This window comes from Oncorhynchus masou, chromosome 14 (genome assembly GCF_036934945.1).
Source record: "Oncorhynchus masou masou isolate Uvic2021 chromosome 14, UVic_Omas_1.1, whole genome shotgun sequence".
NCBI classification, from domain to species: domain Eukaryota; kingdom Metazoa; phylum Chordata; class Actinopteri; order Salmoniformes; family Salmonidae; genus Oncorhynchus; species Oncorhynchus masou.
This window is the reverse complement of record NC_088225.1, coordinates 9,530,652-9,544,691: the sequence shown is the minus strand read 5'-3', so window position 1 is coordinate 9,544,691 and position 14,040 is coordinate 9,530,652. Positions and strand designations below refer to the sequence as shown.

Genomic DNA, 14,040 nt, shown 5'->3' with positions numbered 1-14,040 from the left:
AAAGATTATAAACAAAGCCATGCCAGAATACCCTGCTGTTAGACAACCCTAGACACTGCATATTTAGATGTGTTATACTGTCTGGACTGGTTGTTACATAACTTCTCAGTTTAATGGGCAGTGTGAATAGGGAATGAGGGAATATTTTCATAATCTGTCATTTCAAGGTGAAGGCAGCAGGTGGTATTCCAGTCACTTTGTTTGAGGTTTGTTCTTAGGCATGGATGTTGTTTTTTTGTATCTTTTTTTATTTTACAAAGTACACCTTTGGCATTTACCTCTTGACTCCGTAGCTGGCGTTTAGTAAATTGTCGAGTCTGCAACGCAAGAGGGAGAAATGAAGGGGGTGGAGACGTTAGTGGTGAGGTCTGAGAGGAGGAAGGCCTTTTAACATGCTGCTCCTGCTCCTCTGCCAGCTGGCCTCCAGAGGGCGCCCTTCACTGTACTGTAGAGGAGCCGTCTGTCTATCCCAACAGCAACCCATCACAGAGCTCACGTCCTAGCCTTGGCGAACCACAACAACGCACTATGCAAATCAGTATGTGTGTGTGTGTGTGTGTTGGAGATCTGCATTATCTGATTCATTTAAATGTAATTTCGTCATCTTGTTTAGTAGATACTATGTTATTTGACTGGTTTGGGGCACTTTGCTTTGTTTTCATTTGATTTGTGCTTTAATACATTGGGGGTCTCTTACATTGGTTTTGTGCTGTTATTTGGATCTGGTCCCTTTCCAAATGGAGGGATGAGGCTGCAGTTTAAAAGAAAGTCAAGAAAAAAGAGGGAGAGAAAGAGAGGAAGATAGGATGAGCGAGCGCCGTAGTGCTCGTTCCAGCAGGGCAGGTGTGTCGGGTCAGATGACAGACAGGTCAGAGCAGGGATTGGGTGGTGGTGGGGGCAGTACCTGAAGCGCTGAGTCTGATGGTGCAGAGGGCCAGTGTAGCGGCGTGCAGCGGTCTGGTACAGCTGGGTGAGCAGGGCCTGGCCCGTCTTCTGGCTGGGGTTGTTGGCGAACTTCACCGTGATGGGTTCGGCTGCGCCCAGGGGCTTCTGGCCATTCAGGCCCTTGATGGCCTCTTCCGCCTCGTTCCGCTTGTCAAACCGGATGAAGCCCACTCCTCGCGATATACCTGCTCCGGGGTCAGAAAGCAAGCTAATGTTAGCACCTGAGGGGTGAGGAGGGGTGAGTCATGACTCTGACTTGGTCCAATGAGATGGGAAAGGTTAGAGTAGGGTTACAGTTGGTTAGGGGGAGGTAAGTTAGAGTAGGTAAGGATAAGTCCATGGTAGGTCAGGGGTATGTTAGAGTAGAATTAGGGTAGGTCAGGGGTATGTTAGACTAGAGTTATGGTAGGTCAGGGGTACATTAGACTAGAGTTAGGGTAGGTCAGGGGTACATTAGACTAGAGTTAGGGTAGGTCAGGGGTATGTTAGAGTAGAGTTAGGGTAGGTCAGGGGTATGTTAGAGTAGAGTTAGGGTAGGGTAGGTCAGGGGTATGTTAGAATAGAGTTAGGGTAGGTCAGGGGTACGTTAGAGTAGAGTTATGGTAGGTCAGGGGTACGTTAGAGTAGAGTTATGGTAGGTCAGGGGTACGTTAGAGTAGAGTTATGGTAGGTCAGGGGTATGTTAGAGTAGGTCAGGGGTATGTTAGAGTAGAGTTAGGGTAGGGTAGGTCAGGGGTACGTTAGAGTAGAGTTATGGTAGGTCAGGGGTATGTTAGAGTAGAGTTATGGTAGGTCAGGGGTATGTTAGAGTAGAGTTATGGTAGGTCAAGGGTACATTAGAGTAGGTCAGGGGTATGTTAGACTAGAGTTAGGGTAGGTCAGGGGTGCGTTAGACTAGAGTTAGGGTAGGTCAGGGGTATGTTAGAGTAGAGTTAGGGTAGGTCAGGGGTATGTTAGAGTAGAGTTATGGTAGGTCAGGGGTACGTTAGAGTAGAGTTAGGGTAGGTCAGGGGTGCATTAGAGTAGAGTTGGGGTAGGTCAGGGGTGTGTTAGAGTAGAGTTAGGGTAGGGTAGGTCAGGGATATGTTAGAGTAGAGTTAGGGTAGGTCAGGGGTATGTTAGATTAGAGTTAGAGCAGGTCAAGGGTATATTAGAGTAGAGTTAGGGTAGGTCAGGGGTACATTAGAGTAGAGTTAGGGTAGGTCAGGGGTACGTTAGAGTAGAGTTAGGGTAGGTCACAGGTACGTTAGAGTAGAATTAGGGTAGGTCAGGGGTACATTATAGTAGAGTTAGGGTATGTCAGGGGTATGTTAGAGTAGAGTTAGAGTAGGTCAAGGGTACGTTAGAGTAGGTCAGGGGTACGTTAGAGTAGAATTAGGGTAGGTCAGGGGTACGTTAGAGTAGAGTTAGGGTAGGTCAGGGGTACGTGAGAGTAGGTCAGGGGTACGTTAGAGTAGAATTAGGGTAGGTCAGGGGTATGTTAGTGTAGAGTTATGGTAGGTCAGGGGTACGTTAGAGCAGAGTTAGGGTAGGTCAGGGGTATGTTAGAGTAGAGTTAGTGTAGGGTAGGTCAGGGGTATGTTAGAGTAGAGTTAGGGTAGGTAAAGGTTACGTTAGAATAGGTCAGGGGTACGTTACAGTAGAGTTAGGGTAGGTCAGGGGTACGTTACACTAGAGTTAGGGTAGGTCAGGGGTACGTTAGAGTAGAGTTAGGGTAGGGTAGGTCAGGGGTACGTTAGAGTAGAGTTAGGGTAGGTCAGGGGTATGTTAGACTAGAGTTAGAGTAAGTCAGGGGTACGTTAGAGTAGAGTTAGGGTAGGTAAAGGTTACGTTAGAATAGGTCAGGGGTACGTTACAGTAGAGTTAGGGTAGGTCAGGGGTACGTTACACTAGAGTTAGGGTAGGTCAGGGGTACGTTAGAGTAGAGTTAGGGTAGGGTAGGTCAGGGGTATGTTAGAGTAGAGTTAGGGTAGGTCAGGGGTATGTTAGACTAGAGTTAGAGTAAGTCAGGGGTACGTTAGAGTAGAGTTAGGGTAGGTAAAGGTTACGTTAGAATAGGTCAGGGGTACGTTAGATTAGAGTTAGGGTAGGTCAGGGGTACGTTAGATTAGAGTTATGGTAGGTCAGGGGTACATTAGACTAGAGTTATGGTAGGTCAGGGGTATGTTAGACTAGAGTTAAAGTAGGTCTGGTGTATGTTAGAGTCGGTCAGGGGTACGTTAGAATAGGCTAATGGTAGGGGTCAGTTGTGCCAGAAGTGAGTTAAGGCTGTACCTGTAACCTGGTCCACCAGGATGCGGGAGGTGATGATGCGTCCGTACTGGGAGAACAGCTGCTCCATGTCCTTCTGGGTCATGGTCTTAGGCAGTCCGCTCACATACAGGTTGGCATCACGGATAGATGCTGAACTGGGACGGGCGTACGATACCTACAGCACATCAAAGAAACACACATTTTAATACTGATATCAAATCAAAGGTTTCCCATATCGTTATTGTACATAAAACCATATAGTCATTTTTTTATTTACCCAGGTAAGTTGAGTGAGAAAACATTCTCATTTACAGCAACAACCTAGGGGAATAGATGAATGATCCAATTTTAAACTGGGGATGATTAGGTGACATTATGAGGGCCAGATTACCAGAATTAACACCCCTACTCTTACAATAAGTGCCATGGGATATTTTAGTGACCGCAGAGAGTCAGGACACCCATTTAACATCCCATCCAAAAGACAGCACTTTACACTGCCTTGGGGAATTGTGATATTTTTTTTAGACCAGAGGAAAGAGTGCCTCCTACTGGCCCTCCAACACCACTTCCAGCAGCATCTGGTCTCCCATCCAGGGACTGACCAGAACCAACCCTGCTTAGCTTCAGCAACAAGCCAGCAGTGGGATGCAGGGTGGTATGCTGCTGGCTGTGTAGCCATGCATGAATATTCATTTTACTCGTCTTTTTTGTCAATGTGTGTGACTGTTTTTTGGAACGCTTTGTGACTGATTGTGTCCACCGTTGTGCAAAGTTAACATTAGCATTCTATGGTGAGACTATAGTGTGACTTTGATTGATTATGAATATGTCTACATATTCATGCGTTGGCGTGTATGAAAGCCAGTGAGAGAGTATGATAGATAGTGAGAGTCCGTGCATTGTTGTGAGTGGTCTGCCTGTTTGTTTCGGATGGAGGGAGAGGGAGCGAGTGTTGCCAGAGATAGGCTGATCTCCCCTGCCTGTCCTGCCTCTTTCCTTTGTTTCCAGCCTCGAGGGAGAACAGCTCCACTGGCAACCAGCAAACAATATAAATAGATCACAAGACAGCATCCCCGACTATCAACTCACTAAAACATTCACTCCTTATTATATAAACACATACTCGCATATACAAGTACAGTATAACTTGAATGAATGTGTTTTAGATATAAATATGGGACATTTCTAGTGACAGTGAACATTTAGATTGACATGTCCAGACAATATCGAGTATTATCATGCCTCGCACAACACATAGCCAATGGATGTATTCGACCCATTGAGTGTAGAGAGTAAAGTTTTCCTCATTCTAAATGGTGCAGTGAGTGTGCAGGACTCCAGTATTGTGTACAGTGCGCATGGACAGGGTGTGTGATGCAGTGATTGGGGGTGCTAGAGAAAGGGAGAGGGGTAGCGGAGGCTTCCCTATAATTAACCCTCTCCCTTTCTCTCCCACAGTACAGATGGTGCCTGCAGCCCATATGGCCCCTAATCCTGCCATTGGCATTCTGCTCACCAAGCTACTCCCTACCCTTTACTCCTCCTACCCCTCCCGCCATCTTACGATGCTTTGGTGGAAATATGACATTTGCTTGGTCATTGTTTTATTGGCTGTATAATATTCATTGATTTTCAAAATAGCCCTCCTGATAATATAAAAATATATATATATTTTAACAATTGTAATACCAACATTAACAACAATATCAATAACAACCACAAAATGTATACATTTTCTGTCATTTATATCGGCCCAATTATTTTGATATCATATTACTAACAGTAGTAATAATGTTATTATTGCCCACTAAATACAAGATATGTGTATTTGTACAGTAACTTAACTGAAATAATGATTAACAATATGATTGCCACCTGTCTGTATAACTCCAACAACCCAACCCAGCTCCTGATGCTGTTGACTCTCTCTGCCCCAGTTTTACAGAAGTCTGATTTGAACTAAAACCTGCACTTTATCCCAATCTATGATCTACTTTGATCAGGTGGGAGGAGGGGGCCAGAGGGATGGATGGAGTAGTGTTTAATCTGCCCCCCTCACCTCCTCCCCCTCCCACTCCTTCCCCCCATCCATATTGGGGACAAAGAAGCCCCCTAATTAGGCCAGATTGGAGGCAGATGGGGGAGCCTGAACTGACCCCCGTGCCCCACAGTGAGACTCCCTGATTACATTTCCATCACAATCACCTCTGCATGCTGCTAGCCCCTTGCTTTCTGACCTCCACTCTCCCTCTCTCCACTCTCCCTCTCTCCACTCTCCCTCTCTCATTTCTTGTTCTGCTCACTTCCTTTGTTCCTGCGACCCCTCCTGTTTTTTCCTCCTTCCCCTCTTGTCACGTCTGTCTCTCTCGCCACCTCCCTTTCTTTGAGTTGCTCCCTGCCTTTCTCCTGGTCTTCCGCAGCGTATTGAAGCAGTGAAGATGGAGAGTGGCGCAGGTTGAAAAGCAGGAAGGACAGGTGCTCTTACCTTAATTGTTTTGGTCTGCAGTTTGAGACCGTTGAGAGTGTTGATGGCCTTGTCTGCGTCATTGGGATCCACATAGTTTACGAACCCATAGCCCAAACTCTGGCCTAAATCGTTGAAAACAGATATCGATAATAGTCCTTTAGAAACTGCTTTTGCACCAAAATAACTGTACCAACAGGTACATATGCTGTATATGATTATTTGTTATCCTCCAACTAGAAATAGATTTGGTTTGTCTGTCTATTCATCAACTGTACCTGCTGAAGCATCATGAATACCTGTAATCTTGTCTCGGACCAGTTTGCAGGATTCGATCTCTCCAATGCTACCGAACAGGCTCTTGAATTCCTCCTGGGTCATGTTCTGAGGCAGGTAGTTGACGATTAGGTTGGTCTTGCTGTCGTCTGTGGCACCGTTGGTGCTGATGACTGGCCCGTTAGGCAGGCTGGTTCCGCTCGGACCGTTCGACACCTGGGTTTCCATGGTGCTGATTATCTGCTGAGGAAAAGGAAGAATATAGAACCCTGTGTACAAATAATATACATCCGCAGTAATAACACACAGTAGAGTAATGGTGGGCTGTTGTTAGTAGGCCTTTAATATAGGCTCATTGAATGAATGTCCGCTCTGTCATTGTCAGCTATGGAAGAGGTCAGACATCAGCTGAGGGGATGGAAGGATGCGAGGCAGGGATAGCAGTAGGCTACACACAGACCCCTCCCCCGCTCTTTCTCTCTCTCGCTGCCTCTGGCCCTGCAGATGTCACAGTCCTTTTTCCCCGTTTCCTCCTCCCATCCCCCAGCCTCCGTCCATCCATCCAGCCACAGGGTCAAACAGCATTACATCATTACAGGGTCCTAAGTATTGGTGGTGGTGGGGCAGGTGGGGCAGTGGGCGTTGGGACGGGGTGGTTGACATGGCAGACAAAAGAGAAAGTGACATGGTCTAATCTGCTCAGGCCTAACGTCTCTGAAGGCTGTCATGTAGCCACATGGAACGTTTCAACCCCAAAAATACATTCTGGCTTTTAGTGTGCTCACCTTCTTTTGTAAGTGCGTGTTTTGTGACTCTAACTCAAGCTTGTTTGTGCGAGTGGATGGAGTGAGTGAGTGTGTATTTGTGCCCACTAGAGGTGTGTTGGTGTCATTGTGTGTTGCTCTGGAGTACACCATGTTGCTTCATTTGACCCACAGGGGATTGCCTTCATGGAACAGCTGTGTGTGCAGGTCAGAAACTAAACTTCCCGCTATCTCTCCTTTTCTCTCCCTCTCTCCCTGCTCCATCTATTCCATTCATCCGCTCCTCCTTTTCACCATTCTGTCTCAAATATAACTGTCTTTTGACAGACTGTGTAAACAAGCTAGTACAAATATGTCCTCCCTGTACTACTGGCCTCCTGGGCTCAACCCAAACTGATACAAATATTTTGGCTCCCTGTTCCATTTCCTGGTATAGTGTACCTGGGAAGTGTGGTTTAAATAAGTACCATTATTCAAGCTGGTATCTGTGAGTCTGGCTGGCATGGTGACTGCCGGTCTCTGACTGGTGGGTGTTATAAGGCGTCTACTGCCAAAGCTCCAGAGGTCTCACAGTGTAGCCTAAGCTTCTAGAATTATTTGAGGAAGATACAATATTACCAGCAGTTTTACTACTCGTTGTCTGTTGTTTTGGTTATAGTCTATGTTCGTCATTTTCCCTTTTGCGTGGCAGGGTTTACTTTTGATGTTTATCCATTCAACTTATTGGTGGAGACTGAGTAGTGTTCCTTTTCCCCTGCTATGGACATATTACTCTAAAAGCATTCATTGCTTTGATGATATTCCCCAAGCCCTGTTGCAGCTCTTAGTGTCCCCCATCTTGTTTCCCCCCTCCGTGCTCATGCCCCTCTCTGTCTCGCTTTCTCTCTGTCTCTGTCTCTCTCTCTCCTCCTTCTAACCTGATTTCTGCCTTGAGCTTTACCTTGAACCATGTTGCCCAGGTAACAGCGGCTTCAAGACTGTTGCTAATGGCTGGCTGACTTTTGGTTGTGTGTGTGTGTGTGTGTGTGTGTGTGCGTGTGCGTGCGTGTGTGTGCGCGGACAGAAAGATAGAGGCAGAGAGAATGAAATAATCCATCTCTGTTGGGCAGATATTGTTTTTCTCCATGTATTAATATTCGATGGCTTTGCGGAAGCAGAGAATATATTTAAGTCAAATTGACATTGACAGGGAGAGAACATCAGAGGGAGAGGAAGCGGGAGAGGGGAATGGAAAGGGAGTGAATTATGACAGCCTAAAAATAAAACACTGCAAACACACATAGCTAAGCAGCACATGAGAGCTGCTGCAAAGTAGACTAGCCATCCATCATACAGTACACATGTTATGGGCTTCTTTGGTCTCGACTAGAGCGGTATGATCTGCTGATCTAGGGACTGCACTGGAACAGAACATGGACAGAAAGTTCTACAATACCCAATTAAAAGATCATCCTTCATGCACAATGGGAAAGAAGAAATAATCCACATGGGAATGATAAATAGATTCATAAAATGCATCTATCTAATATGTGTCACCATGTAACACATAAACGTCCGAAACTAATAGAAATATGAACATTTTCTGAATTTAACACAGAACGGACCAAATATTACAGCCCTTTGCAGAAAGACACTAAATCCCAGCAAATTTGACTTGTCAACTGAAATAGACCTCAGTGTGGCAGTCCAGGCATCCAATGTGACAAGTTCTAAAGTTATATAATTCCCAGGCTCAGACTGGCCACAGAGACACAGAGGGAGAGACTGGCTGACACAAGCAACATCTAACATCACTCTGAGATCTCCATGCCAACAAGCAGGAGGATGACAAAAACAGAATAGAGTGCTTTTAGGATGCTACAAATAGAACAAGTCGTAATTTTCATCAGAACATATTAGCCTTTACAAATAAATTAGTGGAAAATATCAACTACATCTATAACAATATCCAAGTACTGATATGGCAAGGATGTAGGCAATAACCCATCAGGTCATAGATAAAGTCCCAACCAGCCCACCTCTGATAGGCTAATTCTGTTAATGAATTCTGTTGCTAATCATGATGAATGACAACAAAGAGAGTAACCACACACAAATGCATTAAACACACAACCCCCAACACTTTCAGATTTCTGCTGTTGGTTGGGCCAGCTCTTCTTCTCCTTGTCCCGGCACTAGATGTGCCTTTCTTTTTCTATTTCTGGGACCTGAGAGATCTCCCTTAATATTTAATGGACTGCATCATCAGCATCGCCTACACATGGACCCAGACTCGCACGCAAACAAGAGCCCAGAGCCCTAACTCCTCTCCTCTCTCTGCCTGCCGAGAGGAGTGAGCACAGCACACAGACCACCTACACTTGACAATGCTCAATTACAAAACACAGCAACATTACATGACCCAAATGTAAATACAGATACGGGCAGCGTTGTCTTCTTCAAATTGGCTTTCCCCTTGTCTATATACATGACTGCTGTTGCTTTCCTACAAATGGAAGATGAAGACCTGTCCTAAGAGGAAAAACAGCAGTCTGCCACATACAGTATTCAGGCCAGCTATTGTCATGTCCCGATAAAGGTCAAAGCATGTGATGTGATTACCCTTTACGGAAATCACTGTAATTGTATCAGCCAGAAGACTGCATTCAGATGGAACTGAGATTCTCATGCTAGGCCTCATTGTTCCTAAGTGTACTAATGGGAATCAAACACAGGTCCATACATTGGAGTCAAGACTGCTACATTCTAAAAAGGGACTTGTCATTAGATTCTTCTGATAATGTCAAATGTGCTTGGCATCGACTCGTTTCATGTTCAGGAACATTCCTAGCATAAAAAGAGAACATTGCTTGGAAGATTGTTATCCGTAAATCAATCCAAGATAAAAAATAAATCAGTTTGTGGTAGTAACAAATAAATAGCAAAGAATGGCAGAAGCAAAGAATGGCAGTAGCAAAGAATGGCAGTAGCAAAGAATGGCAGTAGCAAAGAATGACAGTAGCAAAGAATGGCAGTAGCAAAGAATGGCAGTAGCAAGGAATGACAGTAGCAAAGAATGGCAGTAGCAAAGAATGGCAGTAGCAAAGAATGACAGTAGCAAAGAATGGCAGTAGCAAAGAATGGCAGTAGCAAAGAATGGCAGTAGCAAAGAATGGGAGGTCAAGAGGAGGCCTCTGCTGATCTACCTACTGATACGGGGAACTATATTACTGCTACACACACTTCCTGTTAGTGCTACCACTGGTGACAACACTGTCATTCATGAGTGATGCAGTCGCACTGTACTGGGCGAGTCATGGAAAATAACCTCTATCTCTGAGTGAGAGAATTAAAAAAGGTTATTTCCTGTTGGCAACAACACCATCAGAAAATAATAGGTTCTGAATATTTCATGTTATTTAAGAGTTGTTGGGTTCTCTTTTTCATCAGTAAAACCCTATTGCAGACACCGTTGTACCACAATACAACCCACCTAAAATGGTAGTGCATTAGTCTCATTTGAGTAACTTGAAAACGAGGAAATACATTTGAAAACCTAATTTCATGGAACCACCAAAGACAGGGGATTCACTAAACTACGGTTTAGCTCAAGAGAAAGGCCTCGATTTTCAATGCTTTTTTTCTCTTTCTCATCCTGGTTTTTTAAATATACATCAATCATTCTTTTGGAAGGCCTGAATCGCAAGTGGATTCTAGGCTGGGGTTGTAAATGGGCCTTCTAAATAACACAGATTACAGGATTATCCTAAACAAAAGGCATTAGCCACACTCTCTACAGCTTAAAGGGATCATGGTGGCAGCTGTAAAACAACAGGACAACACAAGTCACAGCCCAACACTCACAACCTTAGCCTTCATACAGTCAGTAACTAATGCTCTGCACTAACACTCATTTTTAATAGGTCTATATATATCGTTTTCTTTCAGTGTTATATTAGGAAAATGTGATATTTTAAAATAATTTCCCCGTTTGTCAATGCATTTTATGACACAGACATAAGCCATGTTGCAAATTCCCTGTGAGTGTGTTTGTGTGTGTAGCTTTCGTTGAAACCAGGGGCGCTATCCAGAGTGCTGAAGTAGGGAGTGGCTTTCAGGCGATTCCGTTTGAGGCCAGAATGCATTGTCCAAACCATCGAGCCTTTTCTGTGACATTTCAAAATGCTTCATTCGCTTCTTTTCACGCATTTAAAAATGTTCGCATTTATATTACACAACATCGTCTACCCCGTCCCCTTATTTTGTGAAAACAAGACATGTGCGCTCTGTAGGAATTCACAAACCCTAGCGCCTTTATTGCTGAATAAAGGTATTGAAACAACCAAACAAAAGAGCCACCCGTTCCTCCTCTTCTCGCGCGCAGAGACTATGGCAGCTCTATGAATATTAATGTAAACAGTAGCGCTTTGTGTCATGGCCAGGGGCTGCAGGACGCTCCGGGAACAATGAACACCACAATTGCCAACATCATTTCGCTCCAGTAAGTCAATCATACGCCTAATAATAATAATAATAACAATAATAATGTACAACATATATGTTTAGGACATATTAAGAGGGAAAATTTAATTCGGCCTACAAAATGATCTTCGCTCAGTTTAGTAGATATTTTCTTTGTTGCTGTATTATTTCCACGACCATGGCTGTCAATTACTTCAATTTACGGGGACAATAGTAGGCTTGGTTATACCATGCATGACTTTCGTGACAACATGGCAATTGAGGTCTCTCATTCTTATGTAGGCCTACGAGTCTATTTAAGTTCCCTATCTTGAAGTAAATCTAGAGTATTTCAAAATAAATCAAAATCTATTTAGGCTAAACCTGATTTTGCCCTCCAGTCATACTCCATTGTTGGATTGATTTTCTAGACGAAATCATTTGACAATACATGTAAATACAGGATACATGTTATATTATAAACTCATAGCGTCAGTTCTATTTAGGCTCGTTTACACTTGGTGGCCTCTGCTGTCCTTGTCCTTGAATCGCGGAAGTGCCCCGGGAAGGTTATCTGACTCAACTGTTTTATTTGCTTGGCACTGCGGTACAGGCAATGCTCACGGAGGACTGCGGAACATGTGGACAGGAGCTATAGGCCTACGTGCATGACGCTGACTGGGCTCTGGGCCTGCCTTTTAGCCCAGCTCCACGGGCAAACACTGATGAAATAGAAATAGGCTACTATTCAATAAGGACAGCTGAAACATACTGAGGCTATAGGTCTAGGTAATTATCAAGTGGGCTATCGATTGAAATAATTGCATCATTATGATCTCAAAGATTTAGGACTTGCAAAATAAGTCTGCTCTTCAGTTTATAAACATGGTCGTGCTCGTGATATATTATGTAGGCTACTAGATTTTATTTTGGGCCTACACGACCATCGCAGTAGGCTACCAAGTCCCATGGAATGGTCATTCGATAATTTATGTTGGCCTATAATGCGTATAATTTCTAAATGGCCGTATTTGTGTTTTTGGTTGCAACAAATTATTATATTCCTTTGGATATTGTAGCAGCCTATTGTTTAAAATAGAAAATGTGGTTCTACCTGCACCTGTCATTAAAATCAGTAAATTAAGTCGATAGAACATAGGCATAAAGCCTACCTGATAAATATATAGCATTTTATATAAAACATAAATATAGAGCATAAAAAGTAGTTATTTAATCACATTTGATATATTTAGCTTGCTCCTTGCACGCCGGATTTACTAAACCATGAGAACAACACAACGGTAAATCATTCCACCTGCTGACAGGAATAAATTGGAGGCAGCGTCATTAAGTCAAGAGGATGTTTGGAGATGAAAGCTTTGAGACCAATAGCCAGCGCGTGCCATCATTACGCGCTCGAGTCCAGCAGAGGCACGCCCAATTCGGCCGTCGGCTATGAGCTAGGCTAATTTAACGCTGCTAAGGCTACATAAACCCTTTAACAGGCGTGATTCGAATGGGCGCTAGTTTAAAAAAAAAAGTGTTATGATGGATGGGTAAAAATGGGCTCGTAAAAAAAGATAATGACTAGTCGCCATCCCTCGTTTCGCGGCCTCTGAAATGTCCATCCCATTTACTCCGTTGCATCGCAACAATAACCCTTAGGAATTTTGACTTTCCTGATTCAATCCAAACCAATGTATCCGTATTCCCCCCCCCCCCCCCACTGAGTGACTCGACCCTTTTTCTTTGCCTTGCTCTCGATGGGCCCTCAGCCTCCGAGGCATCATGTTTTGTCTCAGAAATCCGTCTCAAGCATCCATGTGCTGTGCCAGGCAGAGCAGGCGGAGAAAGACGTTCCTCCCCCCACCACTCTCTACGCCGCTCAGCAGCAGCAGCCGCACGCGGCCTCAGCACCCTCTGCCCCCTACGCCCTTATCGAAAAATGTGTATACAAATAATGCAGCCATGGATTTTGATATAGCCTAGTGGGCCTATGATAAGCAAATATTTCGTCCTCTATAAAATGGCAGAATAAAGCATTTTGCTCTCCAGCGTCGAAGATGCAGGCAGGGATGGAGCCTCGCGCAGGCAGCCGTGGCGCATCGCTCAGCATGACATTACTAATTGCCAGCATCGATCGTTAATCTTGTCAAGACAATATCCCATAACCGCGTGCGAAGTAGTATAAGCCTATTTAGGCCACTATAGCTTACAAATATTGTGTGTAATACATGTGTGTTTGTTTATACCGGTATTATAGCTAGCTAGCCTATCAAATATACCATATTGTATCATATTCAATATGTGTATATATAGATAGGGCTATATGCATTCATGTATATATGTTTGTGTACAATACAATCAAGTGGAAAACAAAGGGCATGCGCTCCAGAATGTAGCCTATGCAATGCATGCTGCTGCTACAACATCCACCATCCTTGCAAATACAAGATAAAAACGAGGCATATACGTACAGTAACCATTCTTGACATACAATGAGAGTGATCTAGGTCCTTCTTCGTTTCGCAGGTCTTCAAGCCGTAGGTTGAGTCAATACTATGATCTGTGGTCTTTATATTAGCTGGCCTGTGTATTTACTGTGGAGAGGCCAGTGTCCAAATCCAAAAAGGAAAAAAAAGAAAAAAGGAAAAAAGACAATGTTCACCAGGGGAATCTCAGCCCTTGGAGATGGGTAGGTGTCCTCTGTAGGGTGAAAATGAGGAGAAAGGGCTTTTCTTCAGGGTGATGATGAGGGAGAGCTTTCTCTCCGAGTGGCGTGGGCAACAGTTCAGAAAAAAGAGAAGCAGTGATCCCCAGCAGGGTGTGTCCAGGGGAGGGTGTTGTGGTTCGGCTATGTTCTGTGTGTAATATTCCCAGCTCCTCTTGCAGTCT

At 44.3% G+C, this 14,040-nt stretch overlaps 1 protein-coding gene across 15 annotated transcripts in view; it reads right to left on the bottom strand.

Annotated features, from left to right (window-relative positions):
- LOC135554143 (ELAV-like protein 3) overlaps positions 1-14,040 on the bottom strand; it is a 20,140-nt gene extending 6,100 nt beyond the window's left edge. For 2 of the 15 annotated variants that reach the window (XM_064986224.1, XM_064986228.1), the window contains exons 1-7: positions 13,623-14,040; positions 5,944-6,184; positions 5,687-5,790; positions 3,220-3,373; positions 905-1,133; positions 698-751; positions 279-317 (exon numbers count right to left, since the gene is read on the bottom strand). In XM_064986224.1, the coding sequence (XP_064842296.1) occupies positions 279-317; positions 698-751; positions 905-1,133; positions 3,220-3,373; positions 5,687-5,790; positions 5,944-6,184; positions 13,623-13,640 (839 nt within the window). In that variant the 5' untranslated portion in view covers positions 13,641-14,040. The remainder of the gene's footprint in view (positions 1-278; positions 318-697; positions 752-904; positions 1,134-3,219; positions 3,374-5,686; positions 5,791-5,943; positions 6,185-13,622) is intronic. The other 13 variants (XM_064986230.1, XM_064986239.1, XM_064986229.1 and 10 more) reach the window with 10 other exon arrangements.